Below are 27,031 nucleotides of genomic sequence, written 5' to 3'. Positions count from 1 at the left end.
CCAATTTCCACTCAGGTCATAATCTCAGGGCTCGTGAGTTCAAGTCCCATGTTGGGCTCTGTGCTGACAGCTCCGAGCCTGGAGCCTGCTTCAGATTCTGTGTCTCCCTCTCTCTCTGCCCCTCCCCCACTCATGCGCACTGGCTCGCTCTCCCTCTCTCTCTCAAAAATAAATAAAACATTTAAAAAATTTTTAAAAATAGAGTGAAGCAGGGTAATACAGCTTTACAATTCTGCCTCTGATTCATGAGTAAGTTCAACAATTCTGGGATGTAGTCTTCACAAGTAGTGGGTGTGCATGGATTTGGGTTGGTAATGGGAATATGGGAGTTGTACACTAAGCCATGTCTTCCAAATAAGTTCTATCAAGAACAAAGGTTGTATTTTGACCTTGACTACTTGATTACAGTTTTGTCTGAAATCTCAGATGGGGGAAACAAGGGTGTCACTTACTGGACCTTCCCTTCAAATGCCCAGGGATGCTCCTGGTTCCACACAAAGCAGGGACTCTTTATCTTATGTTTCAATTCCCAAGAAGGGCACAGTGGGCCACATGATTTTCCTGACCCAATATAGCAAAGGTGCAAACATATACTCATCTGAACCATTTTTATGGTTTTTTAAATTTTCCAAAATTCAAAGAGGGACGTAGAAAATGTGAGAATAGTGTCTAATCCTCACCATCAGAATTTAAGTCCAGGGATGCCTGGGTGGCTCATTCAGTTAAGCGTCCAACTCTTGGTTTCAGCTCAGGTCATGATCTCATGGTTCATGAGTTTGAGCCCTGCATGGGGCTCCACACTGATAGCACAGAGCCTGCTTGGGGTTCTCTCTCTGTCTCTCATTCTCTCTCTCTCTCTCTCTCTCTCTCTCTCTCTCTCTTTACCTTTCTCCTGCTCACTCTCTCTGTCTCTGTCTAAAAATAAATAAACAATAAAAAAAGATTTTTAAGAATTTAAGTCCAGACATTTAAGTTATGCTAAAATGGTGGGGCTTTTTCTGGAATCATTTTAATGCTATAATTATACTGATTTCATTCAAAAGAACAATACAGTAACCCATTCCTAGGCAAACATATTCACACAGAAGAGAAAATATGATACACTGTAATTACAAAAGTAATGTGTAACACTAATCAAACTGCATAATTTCTTTGACCCTTGGTTTCTTTATATTAAAATAGGTGTTTGGTAAGGATTAAACATGTTAATACAGAATTAATACATGAATGGACACTGTTAGTACCTATAGGGACCAAAATGTACTACTTTGCCACATTATTTTTAATAAAAGTCACTTAAGAAACAGCCAATGCAAAAAGAACACCCTGACGCTTCACCTGACTTTGTCTCCGGAAAACAGGAAAGAAACCTGTGTGAAAGGCACCCTCTCAGAACCAGGAGGTAAAGAAGCATCCTTATCACCAAAGATAGGATATTTAGAGCTGAAAAGGTTATATAACAACCCATGGTTCTTTATACTACTTTACTACCACAACCCAAATCCTATTTAGAATTCCTTACTAACTGAAGCTCCCAAAGTTCAGTTTTCTTTGTCCTGTCAATTTCTCATGGGTTTATTGTCTCTTTACCTGAAAAGCATAAAAACAGCCTGCCTTGGTCATTTCTTTAGGTCTCAATTTCATTATTGGTCAACTGTGTACACATAGTAAAATTTTGGTTTTTCTCCTCTTAGCAGGTCTCATGTCAATTTAAGTCTTAAACTAGCTGGAAGAATTCTGAAGGGTAGAGGATGAATTTTTCCTCCCCTACTGTCCCATCCACGTCCTGTTTTCCAGCTGGTATTCCCATCCTGCTTGCTAAGAGTGTTGTCTGTAGGGATGGCAGCTGCCTCTTTCCCTGGAAAACTGTCCTCAGCTAAATAGGAGTCTCCTCTTGGGGCGATGATGGTCAATAACCAACTGACGTGGGGGTACAAAGAGCAGTCTTCCTTACCTCAAGGTGGGACCAACCGTGTGGTATAACTCATGCTCCAGAGCACCCATGGGAAATCTTTCTACAGCTGAGATCACACCCCCACTTAGCAATCTGTCTACAGCTAAGATCACACCCTCACTTAGCTCCCCCATCCCTGACCTGACCTCATGGTTCATACTTCCCGCACGCTCCCTTCTCCCATAAGCACATATCTGTAGATCACTTGTACAGAAATCCTCATCTCAGGCTCTGCAGTTAGGGACTTAGATGTCATCCAAAGCTCTAGAACTGGCCCATAGAAGGTACCCTATAAGGTGAGGTATTATCAGTACTGAAATTATTCTTAGGTTAAGCATCCATTTGTAACTATAGTCCCTACAGTCCAGAGCTAGTCAATACTTCAGCTAATATCACTCAACATGAGGAGATATTTCCATAATGAACAAAGGATTATCAGTTACCTCAATAGGTCCTACTTGAAAGTCAATGGAGATTTGCTGCTCCCTGATTTCCTTCAGGGCTGCCATAGCAATCCGAACATCATCTAGGTCTTTAATTTGACGATTCAGTTTCTTATTGAATTCTTCAACAAGTGTAAAAATGTTTTCCATGTCACTCCTGTACTTTTTGTTACAGTGACGGCCAATGACAACTGTCCAGGCCTTTGTCTCAGCAGTCAGAATGAACTTCAAGTCGGCTGTAAAACCCAAATGTCCACAGTTCTGTTTGAAAAACTTGAACCAGTTTGAAAAAAACAGAGCATGGCTGTTCACCAATAATAAACACTTTGCAACTTACAGCCTTGTAGCGCATAACAAAAATCAAACTGGAAGAAAATCAAGTTTCCTACTCATTGTTTATTCATTTTATAAATCTTGCCTTACACCAATTCAAAACATATTTCAAAAATGCTTTTAAAAAGTACATATCAAACCCGTTGGAGATAAGCCTCAAATGTTTATAATTATTAAAGGAAGGGTACATTTTAATTGCAAATACAACTCACTCATTCCCTTCCTCTGAAATAGCATTTATTTTCAAAGTTTAGCAGCAAAGTGTTCAAAATAGTCTAGAATATATAATTATGCAGAAGGGAATTAAAAACAAATCTACAAATTGGTCTTAAAACTTGAAGATCATAAAAGGAAAGTCAATCTTTAAGATGGCTCGAACTCTCTGGCATACTAATCTAGGTAAAGAGACAGAACAATACTGTTGAATTTTGATGACTGTCTGAAAGAAAATGAACCAACCTGTGTACAGAGCAATGGGACCCACACAGATGTACTCTGGCTCAGCATTAATTTCCTGCTCCAGCTTTTGGAAATAGTGAATCTGAGATTCAAATTCAGAAAGCAAGGGGTTTTTTGTAATAAACATCATAATTGTTTCTTCTTTCTCTTTTTGCCAAATATGATTGTAGCGTTTGAAGCAATCCATAGATGTAATAACTTCCTAGAATACAAATAACAGATTTATGTTGAGAAGATGTGGAAATGGTATCATGGTATAAGTGAATATTGCTCAACTGTTGGTGGTTCCCATGGATTTAGCAAATGTTTAATTAGTGGGGCACCTGGGGGGCTCAGTCAGTGAAGCGTCTGGCTCTTGATTTCAGCTCAGGTCATGATCTCATGGTTCATGAGTTTGAGTCCCGCATTGGGCTCTGAGCCTGCTTGAGATTCTCTACCTCTCTCTGCACCTCCCTGCTGACTCTTCCTCTCTCTCTCTCTCTCTCTCAAAATAAATAAGCAAACTTAAAATAAAATAATATGTTTACTCAGTGAGCTGTTTAAATATTTGGAAATGTCACAAAATTGGAACTAGATACAATAGGGACATAGTAACTCAGGAGTATTAACAATGCAGTGTTAGCCTTCCTAGCCAAAAGGAGAAGGGGACAGTTTCTAGAAACTAGAAAAAAAGAGTCCATGAAGACTTTTGTGGACAAGACCTTCTTGACTGGAGCTGGGTCTTCATTCAAAACCCACAGTTCATGGGCACCTGGGTGGTTCAGTCAGTTAAGTGTTGCGCTTTGGCTCAGGTCATGATCTCACGATTTGTGAGTTGGACCCCCACTTTGGGTTCTGTGCTGACAGCTCAGAGCCTGGAACCTGCTTCGGATTCTGTGTCTCCTTTTCTCTCTGTGCTCCCCTGCTCATGCTCTTTCTCTCTCTCTGTCTGTCTCAAAAGTAAATAAATTTTTAAAAATTAAAAAAAAAGAAACACAGTTCAAAATCATGTCACAACAAGGATGCTATGGGAAAAATTATGCTAAAGGTCACTCTCTTCCCCCGAACCATGCCCCGTCCCCCAGCCCCAGATCTCTGCTACGACTCTGTCATTGGTCAAATCTATTGGAAGCCTCAATGGAAAACTATTAATTTGTTCTGTAAGGTCAGAGGGTGGAGCTAAGATCCAGATGGGCAAACATAATATATCCTGCACCAAACCCCACCTGGCAGATTACACAGAACTACATAAAATGTATAAACTCATTGGATTAGAAAAGACATCTGTACAAAATTAAATCTTCCCATCCAGGAACACTGTATATGTTTCCAGATCTTCCTTTTTTTTTTTTTAATTACATGGTAAGTATTATGGGAATCTTCAAAGAGACCCCACACACTCTTTATCCTAGGTATTTCTCAGCGATGTGATTATTGCAAGCAGGATCTCTTTTCTACTATTTTTATAACTGGCTATGGATGGCATATAAGTTTTAAAAATTGATTTTTCAATACACAGTCCTGTTTGCTACAAAGTCTGCTTCTGTAAGACGAACTGGCTCATTCACACTTGGTAACTAGAGAAGGATGTCAGCACAATGAGGAGGTCACATTATCAAATGCTATTTTTCCCAGCATGCTTTTCTGTACCAGCTAAAGCAGCCTTCCATGGAGGGATACAATTGTATGTGACATGCCCCTTCCACCACTTTTCCCTTTGGGGCCACTTTGGTCACCGCTTTGTTTTGAGAATGTTCTCTGCACAGTCCAGCCTGTGCAGATAAGATAATCTGTATATCTTATCCTCATTTCAACTGTTTCTCACACCCACCTTTTACCAAGTTCTGTTACCTTTTGATAGTAAACTGTTTTACTTACAATACCATATTTATAAATTTTTTAATGTTTATTTATATTTGAGAGAGAGAGAGAGAACACGGGAAGGGCAGAGAGAGAGGGAGATACAGAATCTGAAGCAGGCTCCAGGCTCTGAGCTGTCAGCACAGAGCCTGATGCAGGGCTTGAACTTGAACTCATGAGCTGTGAGATCACAACCTGAGCTGAAGGCAGACAGTTAACCAACTGAGCCACCCAGGCGCCCCACAATACCATTTTTAAATGGGTTAATATTTTACTACGATTGTCTCTGTTTTGTAACTACTCGGTTACAAACTTTCCACAAAAAGACAAACTTTTTGTGTGTCTACCTCAATCCTGTTTTTCTCATAATCTGTGATATATTAGATGTGCAACTTTGCAAAACAGGATTTTCAGGAATATGTTTACTGTATTACGGCAGAAATGCCTATAATTTCCTTTCAATTAACTCTTATCTGACTCTCATTGAGACATATTGTTTTTTTCAGATTAGCCCCTCGGATTTATATAATAGATAATCACCATCTACAAATAATTAAAGATTTGTTCCTCGTTTCTAATGCTTCTATCTCCTGGGAATCCACTTTTTCGATTGGCTTATATTATAATTTCAGAGTCATATCTGCATGAGAAAAAAAGTGTTTTAAGTGAGATAAAATTCAAAATGCCATTATTTGAAAAAAGATAGCATTACCATCAGCATCTAAGTGGCCCAGTCACTTAAGTAAATTTTACCAACCTGTACTCAGCCAAGTAGCTTCACTCCAATCCCTGCATGCAGCAAAAGTGTCCCCCATGCCTCAGGTCTAATAGCTGTTGAGACTTCCCTCTCATTAAAATATGGGAAGCTAAGCATGCCCCTATTTATCCCAACCAAACTGATCACCTGGCTTGGGATGAGATGTTGACATGCACACCCAGAATGAATTTTAGACATTGACAAGTATAGGATGACTTGGAGAATGAATTATAGATTACCAAAGATGCCAACATATGGGTAGAAATTCCAGAATCCTGACCCTTTAAACATCCTAGACCTTATAATGTTAAGAATATAATCTAACTAAGTAAGTTTATACTCTCATTTATCTTTTCTGACAGTGTCACTCTTTATTAAGCTGGAAGTTTTTTAAGTGGAGGGAACCTAGGACTTCAAGGAAAAATTGCATGAACTGCGTGTATAGCACTGAAGCTACTTTTATTTTATTTTATTTTATTTTATTTTATTTTATTTTATTGCCAAGGTCATTTCAATTGTTGCATCCAGCTCTAGTTTTCAAGCCAGGCAATGTTGTAAGTTGATGGCTAGCCTACGGGTCTGCTGAATGTAGGTCAGGTTTACAATCTGATCCAGTCGGTAATGGCAAGAAGAAAAGGGCTGGGATCATAAGATTTTCCAGAGTTGAGCCAGAATCACCCAGAAGGGTCTTGGGCTATAGAGAGCTGACCATGCCTAGTATGATGACTAAGTGTGTATTTATTCTTCCAGAAACACTATGTCCATCTCGTCAGTCTGGACAAAGTCCAAGTTATTCTAAGTGCCTAAGATTTACACACTTCCTTCGTATAGTATAAAAGCAAATGCGACAGAAATAACACAAAGATAAGCATTTTGTTGCTAGCAGTATGCTAATTTCAGCGACTATGATTACCCTTAGATTTTCATAACAGTGGCTGCTTATATTCAGAGAAAGTAATGAGCTTCATTATTGATTTATTTTATTGTATTTTCCATGTTTACTGCAACATTTGGAAATATATCTGAATGTTTATCATCACCATAAAATACTTACCTTTAGCATTCATACGGCGCTTGAGAAACTAAGCACTAGATAAATATTTGTTAAATTGAATTATGTGAACACTGTCCCTAGGGAAAAATTAAATATAGGACCTTCAATATATTAAGAAAGGAATATTGAAAATGCATAAATGCAAAAGCTTCTAATTCCCTCAGGAACACATTAAAATTAAACTTAATAATATTTCTTCACATGGTTACAGCAATGGCGGCCTTCAAACTGTTTTCAAGCAAGTGAAGCTCATTCTATCAGAACTAAGTAATAGAAAAGATGTGTTTACTGAGTGACAACTACCCCCTCAACAGGGAGAGAATTTTTAAAGAGTCAACAGGTATTTGTGGTGGTGTGAATATATGCTGTTTGTAAGCAGAAGCTGACTTTGGGGTCCTGAATCCTTTTGACAAAAATGGATTGGCCTGAATAGAAAAGGGGGAGTCGAGAGAGGAGCAGGTTAGAAGAAAACTTAACCCTAATGTCACCTCTTTCAAGTACAAGTTTGAATTGATAACACTACTGTGTGCTTTATTCTCCCTATGACCTTATTTCCACGTGGTAATACACGTACATTTTCATTGGATAGTTTATGAGATTTACCTACCTACACAAATATGAAAAATTAAGTATAAACCTTATTCTGTTCCAAATGATACTAGGCAGTACTGACTAGTACTCACTTGTGGTATGAAATATATCAAGTTTTTTTATTTTTTAAGTTTCTATATTTATTTTGAGAGAGACAGTGTGAGTGAGGGAAGGGAAGAGAGAGAGGGAGAGAGAGAGAACCCCCAGCAGCCTCCATGCTGCCGGCCGCAGAGCCCAATGTGGGGCTTGAACCCACGAACTGTGAGATCATGACTGAGCCGAAACCAAGAGGCAGACACTTAACTGACTGAGCCATCCAGGTGCCCCCTCAAACTTTTTAACAGTTAGGTTTATTTGTACTAAATCAGTAAGTACATAGACTTAAAGCATTCAACAGAACACAACATAAAACATAGGAATAATGGTTCATTTTTACCTTGCAACCTAGAAAGAAGAAGTTTTAGGTAAACAAACATTTGCTGATCATATCCAAGATTTCACAGGTCCTCACCAAAGGCACCATGGGTGAGACCCAGGCTACATGTAGGACATAAGCTTGTGATATTCAACTTCACACAGGTACATACTGTAAAGCAAAGGGCTCTGGTGACAAGTCCTCTCAGCATACCTTTTTGGTAGAATTGATGATTGTGCTAAGCACGGAGACTAATTTCACAATCTCTTTGTTATCAGACACATTCTTATAATAGTTCCTGGTTTGCACAGGAATGGGTAAGTTTACAGATGCTATCTCAAAGGTATCTAAAAGCAAAAAAAAGAGAAAGGAGGGAGAGAGAGAAAATTATATCAACAGCATAGGGAACATGCTTTAAAAAGACGAGGGAAGTTCTGTAAGGAAGACATTTCTGTAAAGTAAGGGCCTCTGACAATTTACTTCTTTGTAAAAAGCAATTGAAAACTTGTCAATATCAATTTTTCAGAACTCTGGACATTAACCAAAGCTTGCAACAATCCAAGCAGTGCTTCTTTATTTAAGAAAAAAAAATAGCTAAGGAGTGCCTGGTGGCTCAGTCGGTTGAGAATCCAACTTCGGCTCAGGTCATGATCTTTCAGTCCATGAGTTCAAGCTCCACCTCAGGTGCCCCACATCAGACTCTGTGCTGACAGCTCGAGCCTGGACCCTGCTTCGGGTTCTGTGTCTCCCTCTCTCTCTGCCCCTCCTGCACGCACGCTGTCTCTCTCTCAAAAATAAATAAATATTTTAAAAAGTTTTAAGTATAAAAAAAGAAAAAATGCTAAAATCTTAGTAACAATAGTGAATTTCAAGGTGTTTTAACTTCCCTAGATCTACTCCCCACTCCCTGGCAATGTGCTCACCTTGAAACACACAGCCACACCTTAGCATCACCCAGGAGCCAGCCTGGCACTGGAGCCCCTCAAGAAACCCCAGAGAATTGTGACTATTTGATTCATCATGATGTCCTTCTGAAAAAGCACCATTCAGAGTTTATCTTTATTTGACTTGACTCAGAATTCACTAACTGTTAAAAAAAAAAAATCCCTATTACCAAAGCATTTATTAGAAAAAAACAACCATCAACAATTAACTTCACAGATGCCTGAGACAATGGTATTCGTTGAGGCAAACAAGCGGTTGGCCAAAATAATGAAAGATCTGAGGAATGAGAAGCCCACAGAGGGTGTTGTAATGTGGTGCTCCCCCGGGGCTCTAGAAAGTCCTGCATATGTACAGCACTGTGCACTTGCCCAGGGAAGACCTAACATGCCCTCATCTTTTACTTCAGCTGAACTTGGGGTCTTGCACCATCAGTAAATAAAGGCAAAGGCAGTTCTGGAAACTTGCTGAGCTTTCAGGTGCTGCAGCAAGCATACCATCCTGAGACAAAGGGTGTAAGAGTTACTGGTTCCGAGGGTTAAGGAAACCTCTGGGCAATCATCAGCTGACCCTGAAACTAGCCAGAGACTCCAGTGTGCATACCACAGGAGAGAGAAACTACAGAATCAGGCCAGGAGAATCCAAAAAGTCAAAAAAGAAACACTGGAGAACAACAGACTCGGTGCGGGGAGACACACCGATTTTCAGAGCTGCCACATTATAGTCTTTAAAATATCGTTTTCAACAAAAATGAGAATGGTAAGCCATGCAAAGATACAGAATGCAGTGCCCACACACAGGAGCAACAGCGGTCAAGAAAAACTATACATGAGAAAACCCAACTACTGGAATGACTAGACAAAAATGTGTGTATCAGCTGTTACAAATGTGTTCAAGGAACGATAGGAAATCCTAACTAAAGAGTTAAAGGAGGGGCACCTGGGTGGCTCAGTCGGTTAAGCCTTGGATTCTTGATTTTGGCTCAGGTCATGATCTTACAGTTCCTGAGTCTGAGCCCCGAGTTGGGCTCTGCATTGATAGTGCAGAGCCTGCTTGGGATTGGCTCTCTCCCTCTCCCTCTGCTTCTCTCTCTCTCAAAATAAATAAATAAACTTAAAAAAAAAGAATTAAAGAAAAGTGTGAGAACCATGTCTCACAAAATAGAGAATACCAATAATGAAATATAAATAGAAAAGAGTCCAACGCAAACATATATGAAATGAGAATTCTTCACAAGAGGGGCTCAACAGATTACAGTCTCTAGAAAAAAAAAGTAATATTAAAGAGAGTTTTCTTAAGATAGAAGGCTAGGTTATTGATTTGAGGTACTTCTTTTTAATATCGATGTTTAAGATTATAAAATTTCTCCCAAGTGTTATGTTAACTACATTTCATAAGTTTTGATATTTTGTGTTTTCTTTTGCTTTCATCTTAAAAGTACTTAGTTTCTTTTGTAATTTCTTCTTTGGCTCTTTGGTTATTTCAGAGTGTGTTATTTAATTGTTATGTATTTGGGAATTTCCCGAATCTCCTATAACTGATTTTTACAATATGGCAGGAGAACATACTTCGCATCATTTGAATCCTTTCAAATTTCATTTAAATACTCCGTAATTCAGCGCAATACCTATAAAAATAGCAGCTGCCTTTTTTGTAGACATTCACAAGCTGATTCTAAAATTCACATGGAAATAGAAGAGACCCAGAATAGTCATCAATGATCTTGAAAAAGGGAAATGTTGGAAGAGTCATTTTCCAACTTCAAAACTTACTTTGGAGCTACAGTAATCAAGACAGGCTAATGCTGGAATAATGACGGACAGAAGATCAATGAAATAAAAGCAAGGGTGCAGAAATAAATGCTTACTCTTACATTTATGGTCAGTTGATTCTTAACAAGGGCCCCAAGGAAAGGCAGTTGGGAAAAAATAGTCTTTTCAACAAATGGTACTGTCACAAGTGAATATCCGCAAGCAAAACACGAACTTGGAACCTTGTTTCACTCAAAATGGATCACAGGATGAAACCTAAGAGTTAAAACTATAAAACATGTTTTAAAAAATATAGCAGTGATCCTTCATGACTTTAGGTGAAGCAGCAATCTCTGTACCCAACATGGGGCTCGAACTCATTACCTGGAGACCAAGAATCATATGCTCCACTGACCAAACCAGGCAGGCGCCCCAAAACTGTTTCTTTTTTTTTTAAGTGTTTTTATTTATTTTTGAGAGAGAGTGTGTGAAAGTACAAGCAGGGGAGGGGCACAGAGAGAGGGAGACACAAAATCCAAAGCAGGCTCCAGGTTCTGAGCTGCCAGCACAGAGCCCAACACGGGGCTCGAACCCACAAACCACGAGATAATGACCTGAGCTGAAGTTGGAGGCTGAACTGACTGAGCTACCCAGGTGCCCTTGTTTCTTTTTTTCTTTTAAGTTTATTTATTTATTTTGAGAGAGAGAGAGAGAGAGAGCACATAAGTGAGGGAAGGGCAGAGAGAGAGGGAGAGAAAGATTCCCAACCTCTATCAGCACAGAGCTCAAAGCAAGGCATTGGATGCTTAACAGGCTAAGCCACCTCAGTGCCCCACCCCCACAACCCTTTCTTAAATATAAAATCAAAACCACCAAAAGAAACGCAGCTAAATTGGACTTAATCATGGGTGCCTGGGTGGCTCAGTCGGTTAAGTGTTCAACTTCAGCTCAGGTCATGATCTCGTGGTTCGTGGGTTCCAGCCCTGCATTGGGCTCTGTGCTGACAGCCAGCTCAGAGCCTGGAGCCTATTTCAGATTCTGTTATCTCCCTCTCTCTCTGATCCTCCCCTACTCATGCTGTGTCTCTCTGTCTCATAAATAAACATTAAGTAAGTAAATAAATAAATAAATTGGACTTAATCAAATTAAAACTTTCAAAAATGGTACTTTCAAAGGTACCATTAAGAAAGTGAAAGACAACCCCACAGAATGAGAGAAAATATTTGTGAATTACCTGAGTGTATTGAGGTAGATAAATAACTCTTACAACTCAACAATAAAAATGATCCAATATTTAAAAACATGGACAAAAAAATTGAATAGACATTTCTCCAAACCAGATATACAAATGGCCAAAAAACATGTAAGATGTTCAACATCATTAGTCATTAGGAGAGGGCAAATCTAAACCCCAGTGAGATGCCACCTTACATCCACAAGAATGGCTATACCCAAAGCAGAAAGTGCTGGCGAGGAGGCAGGGGCATTTGTGAACCCCTCATACACTGTGGGGGGCAGGGGGATGTAAAATGACTTGACTGCTCTGGAAAACAGTCTGACATGTCCTCAGAATGTTACACATCAAGTTACCCTGTGGAATCAGCAATGCCACTCCTCAGTACAGACAATGGAAATGAAAATAAAACATGTCCGCACAAAAACTTTACACAGATATTCACAGAAATATTATACGTAAGTGTCCAAAAGTAGAAATAACCCAAATGTTCATCAACTAACCAATGCATGAGGAAAAACATGGCATGTTCATACAATGGAATATGACTCAGTAAGAAAAAGAAATGAAGTACTGACATTTTGGTACAACATGGATGAACCTTGAAAATACTATGCTAGGGGCTCAGTCAGTAAATCGTCCAACTTAAGCTCAGGTCATGATCTCTCAGTCCGTGGGTTCAAGCCCCATGTGAGTCTCTGTGCTGACAGCTCAGAGTCTGGAGCCTGCTTCGGATTCTGTCTCCCTCTTTCTCTGTCCCTCCCCTGCTCATGCTCTGTCTCTCTCTCTCTCAAAATAATAAATAAACATTTAAAAATTTTAAGAAAAAGAAAGTATTATGCTAAAAAAGTCACAGAAGACCACATATATGATTCCATTTATATGAAATGTCCAGAGTTAGGTAAATCCATAAAGACAGGAAATAGTGGGGATGAGCACTGGGTGTTATATGGAAACCAACTTGACAACAAACTATTTAAAAAGAAAAAAAGACACAAAGTAGATCAGTGGTTGCCAGGGACTGGGGGGAGGGGGGTGGGGAGTGATAAAAATGTTCTAAAATTAAATAGTGTTGATGGGCATTCAATTCTGTGAATATAGCAGAAACTATTGAATTTTTTCACACTTCAAAAGAATAAATTCTTAAAAATAAATAAAAGGATACATTATATGTAAGTTATATCCCAAAGCTATTATTTTTTAATGCAGCTTTTTTTAACTCTTTTGTCATGATAAACACATATAGGCAACTTTTCATTAAGCATTTTTTCTTCTTCGTTTCAGACATAATCCACGAGTGAGAATATTGCGAGTTTAGAAAATTTTGTATTTTAAACTGTTCTAAGAAGTAAAGCAATGCTTCCAAATAATATAAAAAATTGAACTTAACACAATAACATGATTTTTTTAGCTTAAATAAATAATATTGTAAGTTGTGGACAACATTGTCCTAAGCTGTCTTTATCCTTCTCAGTAACAGACTATTTCAGAGGCACCCGCTTCAGTTTCTTGTCATGGTTAGCTGGTTTATTACGCAGGGATGTAAACAATAATTGAAAATTCCATGGTGTCCCCCTTTTGCAGAGCTGCTTTAGAAAGAGTTTCCAGGACTAAAGGCAACATTTAATATCATTAGCAACTGTATATCATATGCTCTCTAATTTTACAGAACATAAACGAAAACCATGGGCTATACAGCAAAAATCACAACACATTAGTGCAACAGGACACATATGTCAGAAAATATTCATTATGATTATGAAAAGTTTCTCTTTAAACTGTGAGACTAAAGTCCTCCTTGTCCCATCTGTTCTTTTCATTACTCTGAACCAGAAATCAGCGAGGCAGCCATATCTGTAATGTGTACAGTAAATATACACCATTTATAATGGGGATGTTAAAATACATGGATCTTTATATTATATTAACTTAAAACTCGGCTTATAAACTTATATTCCAATCAACACTGATTTAAGAATTTCACGGAGGGAAAATACATTTTAGCTCCATCAATGTTAGTTTCCAATGACAGGTTAAATAGAACTAAAGGAACATTTACCTTGAGGTTCGTTTTCTCCAATTTCAGCATCAGAATCACTGTCTTGATTATTCTGCAAAGCAGCCATTTTCCTTTCCTGCATCTTTTTCTACAAATTGAAAGGATATTCTTCAGCTCAGTCCCATCCATAAAGTCTTCCATATGAAATGATTCCTTTATCCCACACCCACCTTAGATAACAGCTCACTGCTCCACTGTCTAATCCCCTTGGTGACATTGACGATGCACTCCACGGCTTTGTTCAGCGTCTGCTGTATGTCTTCCAGGGCAGGGGCCATGGCAATGTTGGGAATGGCCAGAGTGATGCCCGCCCGGAAAATGGGCACACTGTTCTGCTTCCTCTTAGATGTACTGTTACTGTCTGAATTAACACAAAAGAGGGAAGCTTTACTATTTTTTATTTAAAATGGATTTTATTTCATTTTAAGCTGGAAAAATTAAAGCATATAGAACAATACATAATAGACATATAATCAGACAAATATTTGGTAGATGAATGAAAACTAATGGAGGAACTCATTTTGCCCAATATAACAGCAGTTCGATGGAACGGACACATTTTCTACTGATGCAATCTACTGGTGCACCCTCCATCATGGACATCCACTATGTGGGACCAGGCTTATATATGTAAACTGTTATCCAAAATACTGATAAGGATGCTGTCCACATACCACCATGCTAACAAATTAAATGTTAAATGTAAAATAAGGAAGCAAGGCATAAAGAACTAGAATAACTGTCAGAATAAGGCAAAATTACAACACATAACCAGTTTGGAATTCCAAATAAAACATATACACTTTCTACCACAGTGTGTATAATTCAACCTGGGAGCAGTTAAAAAGTGGAGAAGAAATAAGGTATAACTCACCATTTATATCTATATAACTCTTTATAGATATAAACTCATCAGTTATAACTTTTAAAGTTGTGTGTAGGTATAACTATCAGTATAGCATAGATATATAAATGTGGGTGTGTGTCTGTACATTTATATAGTTGGAAATACCTGCAATACATACAGTTGGGAAACACATGTGATTTAATATTCAGCATATCAACCAATGCTTGATAAGTTCTAATAACACCCCTGTGTTCAATAAAAGACCTATCTTCCATTCCAAAGTGAAATAAAGCATAATAAACCATGCTACCAATCAAAAAATTCCTTCACTTTATCCACTTTTACTCATCTACTTTTAATTATTAGAGAGATTTCCCCTTAAATGCCACTATTCAAAATAAATAAAAAGGGTTTATTGCCCTATTATTTTTCTATTCTAATTAATATTTTATTTTAATTTTTAATTCAAAATTTAATTTCAGAATGTCTTTAGATTTGGTGGATTTTTGTGGCTCATCTGGGAATGCAACGTGTTTCTGAATTGTGCTGAGGAGAGGATGATTGTATTAAGAATGAACAAACCAGCTGGAAAGTAGCAAATCGATACAAGTATAGGAAGAACATTTTCTGTTTTGGAAAGTATGGGTTAATAAGACCTACTTCACAGAATTGTTGGGATAATCAAAGTTCATAAAGTATAAACTTACAAGGAGCCTGTTAATAAATGGTGGATTTTTTTAATTATTTAAAAATACCAAGAATATACACACACACAAGCAGCAATCATGCCTGACCCGCCAGTAGGTAAACCGTGTGGAATTATTACCCCGGAAGTTCACCATGTTGCAGGAATGAATGCGCTTGCGAATGGCCTCCAGGGCGTTTCTTGTAACTTTCAGAAGCGCATCCATATTTAGATGGTTGAAATGGGAGAGTAACCCGCAGGCTTCCTCTTCTAATATCTCCGTCTCCCTCTTCTTTCTCAGGATTGTCGCCAGAGGCAGGAGGCCTGCGGGGGCCTTAAGGGATGACGTCAAGGTGTCGAAATTCCCTTCTCTCTTTGCTGTTACCAGATGAGAAGATGGAGAGAGATGGAGAGAAAGAGAACCATCTATTGCAGTTATAGAGAGAAGATAAATTACATGCAAGTTCCATAACACTTAGACATCAGATTTCCTAGAAAGTGAGCCCAGCAAAGAACAGGAAGAGGAAACGAGGGCACTGCATGGGCCTCTCTCCTCCACAGCGTGAGGGAACAGGAGAGGTCGGAGCTATGGCTCAAAAAGCGAGATCGGGCCTCAGTGACCTGAGTTCTGATGCTCTCTTTTCTGTCAACAGCCGTAACGACTTAGGGGATTCACTTTCCTTCTCTGCCTGTCAGCGTCCTCATCTGACCCATGAAAGGTTTGCTTTAGTATAGACAGAGGTACTCCAATGGGAATTCCAATCCGTCCTCCATCCTACTCTGATGAGGTACATGCTTGTAGAGTTCAACAAAAAATAATGGGACCAATGGCAATAGGCTCGGAATCATAATTTCAGATTTATAAATGTCCTTATAAAATTGGGAGAGTGTTTACAAAAGTGTGAAAGTAACTGCTATGTAGAAAATGAAATTTTAAGTGTGCCTGGGTGGCTCAGTCGATTGAGCGGCCGACTTCGGCTCAGGTCATGATCTCATGGTTCATGAGTTCGAACCCCGAGTTGAGCTCTGTGCTAACAGCTCAGAGCCCGAAGGCTGCTTCGGATCCTGTGTCTCCTTCTCTCTCTCTGCCCCTCCCCTGCTTATGCTCTGTCTCTCTGCCTCTCAAAAATAAATAAATGTTTAAAAAAATTTTTTTAATGAAATTTTAGTTTTCAGTAATGTCTTGGACAAGTAAGACCCTTCCATTACCCCATCTCTTACCTGAACTTTCGTTTTTTGAATCAGTACTATTTACATTAGACGCTTTGTCACTTTCTTCTTTGGATAGAACTTCCACATCCAGCAACATATTTATTAGCTCATTCACTGCTTCCTCTACTAATGAGCTTTTAAAATTTAGTATCTGAGCACCATTTACACAAAGGTCCTATAAAAAAAAAAAAAAACCCAAAAAACAAAACAGTGTCATATTTGTTTATCTGGTTCCTTTTTTTTAATGTTTATTTTTTTTGAGAGAGACAGACAGAGCATGAGCACGGTGTGTGCAGAGAGAGAGGGAGACACAATCCAAAGCAGGCTCCAGCCTCTGAGCTGTCAGCACAGAGCCTAACACAGGGCTCAATGTCATGAACCATGAGATCATGACCGGAGCTGAAATTGGACACTTAACCAACTAAGCCACCCAGGTGCCCCTGTTTATCTAATTCTTAAGACCATATCAGTACCAGTAGTAATGCCATAGATTTCAGCCTCTAGATTGGGTTTGGCCTCCAACAATGCACCGCCACACCCCTCACATTAATCCTGGCCAGGCATGTAAAAGAATGCATTAAAGATAGGAAATCGACTTGATCAGCTCAGGTAGAGCAAAATTAATCTTACTTCTCCAACAGTGGAAAAAATACCTCCAAAAGCTTATCAGCAGCCTCTCTGTCCATGAAATTTCCTTTATTTCATATCAATCTGCTCTAGTCAGCCTTCCTTCTCTCCTCACCTTTGGCAACAAGCCATAGTCAGCCCCTAATTAATTTCAGATATTCCTCTCCCCTCCTGCGAGATTTCATGTTTCTCAAGAATGAGATTTAACAAATATAAACTAATAATGATTGGGGCACTATGATCAAATCTGTAGGACAATAGAGAGAGGAGAGAGAGAGAGAGGGAGATGATGATGATGTAGATAGTCAGCAAATTACCACCTAGCTGGACAATAAGCCCATGCAATAATAGACCCTGTTAGTTGGCCACAGTCTCCAGTTCCTTTCCAAGCCTCACCATCACTCATCTTGAAACTCTTCTAAAGTGCTCATGGACCATCTATTGCAAACGTCAGCTTCACGACTCATTTATCTCCTCATCACCAATGACCTTCACCTCCACTCCACTGCTGCAGGGCACATGACATTTTGACACCATTTACATAGGAACATTCTGATATTCTGAAATAAACTATTAAAACTTCTTTATCATTGAATAAAGTATAAAATAAGAACTTTACTCCCAACTCAGAACTTCACCCAACTACCAATCTCTATCCCTAGTCTTGAGTCAATTATGAAAAAGAGGAGGGTCTGCGGTGCCTGGGTGGCTCAGTCAGTTAAGTGTCCGACTTCGGCATAGGCCATGACACACAGTTCGTGGGTTCAAGCCCTGCATCGGGCTCTGCGCTGATGGCTAGCTCAGAGCCTGGAGCCTGCTTCGGATTCTGTGTGTGTGTGTCTCTCTCTCTCTGACCCTCCCCTGCTCACGCTGTTTCTCTCTCTCTCTCAGAAATAAATAAAACATTAAAAAAAGAAAAAGAAAAAGAAGCAGGTCAGAGGTTGGGTAAGGGATAAGATAGAGTTGGTACCATCTAGTAATAAGTATAGATGTAGATGCCAGCACCAAAATTCCTGGGTTTGGATCTTAGTTCTGGGAAATCTTTGATTCTCAATCTGAAAAGTGGTGATTATGGTAGAACCTACCTTATGTTTTTTGGAATATTCCATAAGATAATGTATGTAAAAGGCTAGAATAGTGCCCGGCACAAAGTAAGTGCTCAGGAAGCATTTGTTTTTATTACTGGTCAGCAAATCACACATAACCATAGGACCTACATTTGCCAAGCTTATTCATCTCATTCTATGTAAATGAGCTCCTTCTTCTCTGAGGAAGTGCCAGTATTTTTTAGAGTCTGTATCGTAAAATCTTTTCACTGTACACACCCTTTCCTAATGACATGGTTTCTCACTTCAACCACTCATCAATATCCTTACCTCCATCACTCCCTTAGCCTTCCTCTGCCCCAGCCAGGAGAAGCCCAACCCACATGAACCAGGTAACCAACCCTCTCTACTTACATACACAAGTCAAGGCAATGCACATGTTTAGTACTGGGAGTTTGTGGTCCCCAAATTCAGTCAGATCCCTACTGCTACCCAGGAATCATTCTATAGGACTATAGTCACATTCTTCTAGCAGGCCCCATAACAGCTATATCCTCAAATCTTTGTGTCTTCATTCAAATCTTTAGAGTGTCCTCTTCCATATACTCAGCTAATGACCTTGATTCCCTTAGCACAAAGCAAACAAAGGCCAAGACATGGGGACTCATTCAAATCCCAGACCCCATGCCCTTACCCAATAAACAAACTGGCTTCTATCATTAACCCCTTATCCTTTTTCAGTATTTCCCCTTCTGTTTAAGAATAATCACACAACCTGAGTTCTAAATCACAGGCTCCCCTGCTTCCCTGGATACCACACTTATTAGCCATTCCCTCTCTCCTTCCCCCTCAGCATAAGAACATATTGGGTGAACTTTAACATCTTCCTCCAGCAACCATAACAAGTTTCTGCCTCAGGGCACTTCCTGTTCCCTTTGCCTGGAATTCTCTTCTCCAAAGTTATTCCCATGGCTTGCTCCCCTCATTTCCTCTGCTCAAATGTAATGGCAGAAGTCATTCCTGTCCATCAACATAAATCACAACTGTCTATCAGATACTCCTTTTCTTCACTACCCTCTTCATTTTCTTCCATAGAACTTATCACCTCCTGAATTGTTGGGTTATTGGCTTTTTTGTGTTTTCTCTTCTGCATCCTGCACTTGAAAATAGACTCCATGAAGGCAGGGACTTCATCTGTCTTGCTCATGCTGTGTCCCCAAGTAAACAAATTCTGGGGTGCCTGGGTGCCTCAGTCAGTTGGATCCGACTCTTGGTTTAGGTTCAGGTCATGATCTTACAGTTCGTGGAATCAAGCCGCGCATTGGGCTCTGCACTGACAGCATGGATCCCTGCTTGGGATTCTCTCTCTCCCTCTCTCTCTGTCCCTCCCCCACTTGTACACATGAGTGCATGCTCTCTCTCTCAAAATAAATAAATAAACTTAAAAAAAAATCTGACAAATTCAAGAGAAAGCATTTGCTTAATTGGTAATCACTCATTTTGGCAAACAAATGCAAATTAAAATTAGGTTCTATTATTCTGCTACTTAAACTAAAATAATAAGTTCTAATAACTTCTAATTATTACAATAAATTTATTAAATTTTATTTCTAATAAAAATGTTTTATTATATAACTTATTACAGTAAAATCTCTATTATAATTTATTACTGTTATAGTAAAACAATATCTGTTGAAAGAGTGAAATTGGTACCATTATGTTGCTGATGGCTTTGGAAGTGGGTGCCATCCTTTTGAAAAGCAAGTTGGCTATAAATATTAAGAGCTATTAAATGAAGCCACATTCTTTGATGCAGTAATTTTACTTTGAAGAAAGAAATATCACTAAAGAGGAAAACATGATACATATAAATACATTTATCGCAGCTCTTGGCAAAATAGCAAAACTTTGGAAACCACCCAAATGTCCAGCAACAAGGAACGAGTAAGTAAATTAAGGTACGTGAACTCAATAGAATATTTTGAAGGCATCGTTAAAAAAGTGGCTATGAAAGCCACCTAGCAATATGAAAAATCGTTCTTGAAAGAATGTCAAGTGGGAGAGAAAAACACTATTCAAAATCTGCTGGAGGGGCTCCTGGCTGGCTCAGTCAGTGGAACATGTGACTCTTGATCTCAGGGTTGTGAGTTCAAGCTCCATGTTGGGTGTAAAGATTACTTTCAAAAATATATTTTTTAATCAAAATCTGGGACACATGGGTCTTCAGTTGGTTAAGGGTCCAACTCTTGATTTCAGCTCAGATAATGATCTCAAGTTTTGTGAGTTCAAGCCCTGCATCAGGCTCTGCACTGACAATGTGAAGTCTGCTTGGGATTCTCTTTCTGCCCCTCCCCTGCTTGTGTGCACACTCTCTCTAAATAAATAAAAAACGATTTTTAATCTAAATAAATAAATACATAATACAAAAATAAATCAAAATCTGCTGTATATGTCGTAAAAGATCACAGCTTTATTAAGAAGCATCTAAAATAGGCCATATACCCAAACCGTAACATGATAAGGATAAAAATACTATTTTTCCAGTTTGAAAAATATTCTAAAACTTTTGCTTAAATTTAAAAGAAATGTATTTTTATCAAATAATCCTAAGAATAAGGGTAATATTAAAACCAGGGGACTAAGTGATTTCTCAGAGGGCAAGAGCTTGACAAATGAGTGGGGGTGAGAAGGGCAGGGGGAGCTTGGGGTCTAGACACAGTTGGTGAGTCTGAGAGACGGAGGAAGTAGGAATTTCTAAAATGTAGACATTTAATTTTGATTATCCCATAGTAATTTAATGAAAATTGAAGATGACCACATACCAGGACAGGCCTGAGACCACTATTCTGCTTGGGAGGGTGCCCTGTGGCTGGTGTCTGGGGCCTGGACTTGAGGAAGGCTCCCACAGCTCCCCAGCTGGTAAGACTGGCTCACTGTGCCTGCACAGCCTGTGCAAACAGCGTGGTTTATGCCGCACACCAGTCTTCCTCCTGGGTACCTGGGCTTTTGGTCCATGCGAGGCAGAGGGTGCCTATGTGACCACACCCAAAAACGGGTGTGGGCATTGAGTTTCTCATGTACTTCCCTGGGCAGAAATGTTGCGAACACGTTGCTGCATTTTTGTTGCTAGAGAGAGAATGAGCTCTGTGTAGCCCCTCATGACAGCGAGAAAGCATAAGGAACGCGCATATGCGTGCCTCCAAACCCCCACCGCTCCTTTCCCTATGGCCTGTGTGTCTTTACTGAAGCACCAGAGTAAGTCTCAGTCTTTAGTGCAAGGGGGTGCTGGCTTCCAGGAGTCCTTCTTATCAATCGTATACCTTAAGATTAACCTTATTTTAAATCTTAATCTACTGTTCTTTCCTGTTTTTTAAGTTTGTTTATTTATTTTGAGAGAGACAAGAGAGAGCACGAGTGGGGGTGCGGCAGTGAGAGAGAAGGGGACAGAAGATCTGAAGTGGGCTCCATGCTGACAGCAGCAAGCCCGGTGCAGAGCTCAAACCAATGAACCCTGAGATAGATCATGACCTGAGGTGAAATCTGACACTCAACCAACTGAGCCGTCCAGACATCCCTTAATCTACCATTCTGATAAATCATCCTTGTGGAGATGGTCTTGGGGACTCCTGTAATCACTGATGGAGTCTTATAATCAGGACGCCCACAGGGAACACTGGGATCATGCTAAAGTGACATTCCCAAAGGGTCAATTCACAGAACACTGTTTCTAGGACCTTAATCCTGGTAGAGGGAAGAAACATTTCCATTTGCCAAAATAAAAAAAGTTTACGAAATAATGGGTCAAAGAACGTTACATGGGCTCTTTTCCAAGAAGCCTTCTGAAGGCCCTTATTTTAATATGTAAATATATGAAGAAGCTGCAAAGGTAAATGGGGGTACACTCCTTACCCTGAGCAATTTGCACACAGACCCAGCTTTCCCGGTTTCCTGGCAGTGACTCTGGGGCTGTGTACCACAGGACACCAGTTTGGGAAGTGGTGCTCCACAGAATGTTTAAAGAAGAAATTCTGTCCTGAAGCTATTTAAAAACAATTGTCTAATTAATTAGCACTAGATATTGGAAGTTCTTGAACAAAACAGCTCTACTCTTCAAAAAATATGGAAAAACGAGAAATGCGTCCCATGGCAATTTCCCTCCTACTGGTCTGAAAAGAAATGATCTGCTCTTCATGTATAAGTGACTCCTTAGATACATTCCTCTTCATTTTCAAATTACTTTCAGAAGGCTCTGCGTTTGATAACATCTATCACAGACCAATTATAGGCAGAAGAAAAATATGTAATTTATGCTTCAAACCATGCCCTTTGTTTTAAAATTTTTAATGAAAACATCAATCTCCTAATAACCTTTGTCTTCTGGAGGAACTCGGCACAGGTAAGCGGCTCCTCCTGGGGAAGCTGGCAAAGCGGCGTGCTGCTCATTTCTTCCAAAATGGCATCAATGCGGAACTCCATCAGATCGTTGACTCTGTCAAGCAGCAATTCCAGGTCCTCTTTGGAAAAAATAAAAGTGAATACAAGAGATTAAGCATTTTTTTCCAAAATAAATAAACAAATAAAATAAGATGTACATGGCCAAACTGCAGTGATGAAATCAGGATTAAGGTCACTGGGGACCACTGTGTCTCACTTGATTTTCTCACACTGTCCTTCCTCTGACAGGTTTCCCGGCTCTGACTCAAGACTTGAAGGGCTGGTTTGAATGCATCTCCCTCAGGAGGCTTCCTGTTACTCTGAACATATCTGAAAGACCTCCTCCTCCTGCACTGGCACCAACCTCTGAACATCATACTAGCACTACGTGCGCCATATTGCCTACCCATCTACTCATGTGTCTTTACTTCTTCTAGAATTCCTCCTTGTAATCCTTACTTATTCAACACAGCTCTGCGCCTATTCCTCAGGAGGTATTCAACAGATAATTCTTTGTTAAGATTTTGTTTTTAAGTAATCTCTACACCCAACATGGGGCTTGAACTCACAATCCCAAGATCAAGAGTCATATGCTCCAACAAATGTGCCAGCCAGGCGCCCCAACAGATATTATTGATGTGAAAGTCCCTCAGTTTTTCTTTTACTGTTAGTATCATAAGGTACATTTTTTTAAAGTTGTGCTGAAGTAATACTGAACACTAAGTTCCATAGACAAAAAGGTCAATTCCAGAGGAAATTAACACTTTTACATCAAAAGTAGGAATGATGGTTAATAAAGCTCCATCTAAGGGATAATACAGTTTTCAATGGATACCACAGAGTAAATTCTCTTTTCTTCTGATATGGTTTTGGTTTTCATCTAGGAAATGAAGTTAAAATTGAATACAGAAAAGTCCATGTTATATACTCATGATGTATCAAAGGTGTAAAGTGTTCCCTTAAATAAATACCTTTACTTCCTATAGAATAAGGCCCTAAAAGTTTTCAACCATTCCTAAGCTAATATCAAGATACCAGAAAATTCTGCCTGGAAAGCTTATTTCCTACTAGAAGAGAGCCACACTTTAAGGTAAGTATATAAAGGTAAAGAAGTAAAATTTTTTACCATTCCTGATTCTTTAAAGCTTCTTCAAGGACATCTGTGACCCACCCCATCCCCCAAGATGTCCACATCCTAATCCCCTCCAAATGCTACGTGATATGGCAAAGGAGACTTTGCAGATGTGATCAAGTTAAGTATCTTGAGACATAGAAACTGTCCTAAATTATCTAGGTGGGGATTATCTATACTAGGTGGGGCCAGTGTAGCCATAAGAGTCCATATAAGAGAGAAGAAGGAGAGTCAAAGTGCATGAAAACAGAGAAACAGAGAGAATGAGATTTAAGAATACTATGTTACTGGCTTTGAAGATGAAGTGACCATGAGCCAAAGGATGTAGGCAGCCTCTGGAAACTGGAAAGGATTCTCCCCCCACAGAAGGAACCATCTGTCCTGATACCTTGATTTTTAACCCCCTAAGAATCATTTTGGATTTCTGACATCCATCGCAGATCCTTCATGTAAATCACAAAAAGAAAACAGAATAAGAGAACTAAGGAGAGCTTCTTTAGCAACTAGCTCCTGTCTCCAGCTAACATAATAATAAGACATCCAAATGCAAATGTTCTGATCCTAATATTCTGTAGGGAGAATAGTACTAAAGTCTAGCTTGGTAGAGCCTGATCTAATTTGTTTGTGATAACTCTTATTATGAAGTTTTTATACCTTTTATAAATATCTCTAGAATATTAGCCTATTTCCTCCTGTTTTAGTTCCCAGGGAGCTGTATTTTGGAAAGAATATTGGTTTGGAGGCATGGAAACCGGGTTCTAAACTCACCCTTACTGCTTACATTTATATCACATTAGAAGTCACTCAGCATCCGAGACCACAGTTTTCCAACCTTAAATGGACCATATCTTATTGAAAGTCTAATGTCCAATAATAAGTATAATTTTTAAATGCAGTTAATCTCCAGGAGATAAAACTAAATAGTGAATATATATAGTTTCCAGGAAGTTAATGAATTCATGTATTTTGGTAAAATTCTCTGAGGAACAGCGTAAGAATAACAGTCTCATTTCATTATTTATATCCCAGTGTCTAAAAGAAATTATACAATAGATGTTAAGAATGCAGCCTTTCAAAATGAGAAATAATAACTATTCAGACAGACTTACTGATCTTTGCAAAAGAGTTTTTTAAGTATGCCTCAATGTTCAGTGACGTCCAGGTCAGGGCGGCCAAGCCAGGCTGGAGAGCCTCATCCACCTTAGCCAGATGAGGGACCATCAGTTGCTCTATGGTGGGAGGCATTTTTGACTTCACTCTCTGATATTCAGCCAGCATCATCTGCGATGAAATGGAGGCGAAATGATCAATTAATATCACACTTTTACTATCTCATTTTTTTATCCAAAAGGATGGCTTTTAGTTAAAGTCCAGCTGTAGGACACCAATAAAAGCCAGGTAGAGTGGCCAAAACAAAATAAAAATTGAAGACGCAAAACCTCTCCATAAATACAAATTCCCAATCCAATAAAATACAGCTGAGGAAGAACAAAAAAAGAATTTAAGAGTAGGAGTTTCTCACTCCTTCCCCTCTCCAAAAGGGGAGAAAAGTGCCTTTTCTAAACCAGGCTACCAGTGCCTTAGGCTGTGCATCACCAAGCTCATTCATTCAACTCTACACGGGCACCATGCACTTCCTGCTCCTCTGGGCACTTCCTGTGGACCATACTCATCACCTAAAATGTTGGGGTCGGGGCGCCTGGGTGGCTTAGTCGGTTAAGCGTCCGACTTTCGCTTAGGTCATGATCTCGCGGTTCGTGGGTTCGGGCCCCGCGTCGGGCTCTGTGCTGACTGCCAGCTCAGAGCCTGGAGCCTGTTTCAGTCTGTGACTCCCTCTCTCTCTGACCCTCCCCTGCTCACGCTGTCTCTCTCTCTCCTAGAAATAAATAAAACATTTAAAAAAAAATGTTGGGGTCACCAGAAATCTGCCTCAGCCCAAGGGAAACAAAAGCAAAAATGAACTATTGGGACCTCATCAAAATAAAAGGCTCTGCACAGTGAAAGAAACAATCAGCAAAACTAAAAGGCAACCAACAGGAGGGAAGAAGATATTTGCAAATGACATATCAGATAAAGGGTTAGCCTCCAAAATTTACAAAGAACTTATCAAGCTCAACACCCATAAAACAAATAATCCAGTGAAGAAATGGGCAAAAGATATGAATAGACACTTTTCCAAAGAAGACATCCACACGGCTAACAGATACATGAAAAAATGCTCAACACCACTCACCATCAGAGAAATACAAATCAAACCCACAATGCAATACCACCTCACATCAATCAGGATGGCTGAATTAACACCTCAGGCAACAGCAGATGTTGGTGAGGATGCGGAGAAAGAGGAACCCTTTTGCACTGCTAGTGATAATGTAAACTGGTACAGCCACTCTGGAAAACAGTATGGAGGTTCTTTAAAAAATTAAAAATAGAACTACCCTATGACCCAGCAATTGCACTACTAAGTATTTGTCCAAAGGATACAGGTGTGCTGTTTCAAAGGGGCACGTGCACCCCAATGTTTATAGAAGCATTATTGACAATAGCCAAAGTATGGAAAGACCCCAAATGTCCATCGATAGATGAATGGATAAAGAAGATGTGGTATATATATACAATGGAGAATTTATTGGCAACCAAAAAGAATGCAATCTTGCTATTTGCAACACGTGGATGGAACTAGAATGTATTATTCTAAACAAAATTAGTCATTCATACGACTTCACTCATATGTGGAATTTAATATACAAAACAGATCAACATAAGGGAAGGGAAGCAAAAATAATATTAAAACATGGAAGGGGACAAAACATAAAAGACTCCTAAATATAAAGAACAAACTGAGGGTTGCTGGAGGGGCTGTGGTTGGGAGGGAAGTGTACTAAATGGACGAGGGGTATTAAGAAGACACTTGTTGGGATGACACTTGGAGTCATGTGTAGGGGATGAATCACTGGATTCTACTCAGGAAATCATTACTGCACTATATGCTAACTAACTTGGATGTAAATTTTAAAAAAGAAAAAAATGAAAAATGAAAAGAAATCTGCCTCAGCCCATTGCTGGATCATAAGCCAAGTCTTTTTTTATTTTTAAGTTATTTACTTATTTTTGAGAGAAACAGAGACTGTGTGAGTAGGGGAAGGGCAGAGAGAGAGTAAGAGAGAGCCCCAAGCAGGCTCCATGCTCAGCGCAGAGCTTGATGCAGGGCTCAAAC

The 27,031-nt window shown here is 39.4% G+C and overlaps 1 protein-coding gene across 1 annotated transcript in view; it reads right to left on the bottom strand.

Annotated features, from left to right (window-relative positions):
- DNAH5 (dynein axonemal heavy chain 5) overlaps window positions 1–27,031 on the bottom strand; it is a 270,172-nt gene that overhangs the window by 160,412 nt on the left and 82,729 nt on the right. Inside the window, exons 21-29 of the mRNA XM_039217767.1 lie at window positions 24,924–25,095; window positions 22,617–22,762; window positions 16,562–16,750; window positions 15,505–15,736; window positions 14,002–14,192; window positions 13,832–13,919; window positions 8,059–8,192; window positions 3,190–3,391; window positions 2,398–2,633 (exon numbers count right to left, since the gene is read on the bottom strand). Of these exons, the coding sequence (XP_039073698.1) occupies window positions 2,398–2,633; window positions 3,190–3,391; window positions 8,059–8,192; window positions 13,832–13,919; window positions 14,002–14,192; window positions 15,505–15,736; window positions 16,562–16,750; window positions 22,617–22,762; window positions 24,924–25,095 (1,590 nt within the window). The remainder of the gene's footprint in view (window positions 1–2,397; window positions 2,634–3,189; window positions 3,392–8,058; window positions 8,193–13,831; window positions 13,920–14,001; window positions 14,193–15,504; window positions 15,737–16,561; window positions 16,751–22,616; window positions 22,763–24,923; window positions 25,096–27,031) is intronic.

Source organism: Hyaena hyaena, unplaced genomic scaffold (assembly GCF_003009895.1).
Source record: "Hyaena hyaena isolate Hyena2069 unplaced genomic scaffold, ASM300989v1 scaffold_720, whole genome shotgun sequence".
Classification (NCBI taxonomy): Eukaryota; Metazoa; Chordata; class Mammalia; order Carnivora; family Hyaenidae; genus Hyaena; species Hyaena hyaena.
Note: the sequence above shows the minus strand (reverse complement) of the source record. Positions and strands in the feature narration are given on the sequence as shown.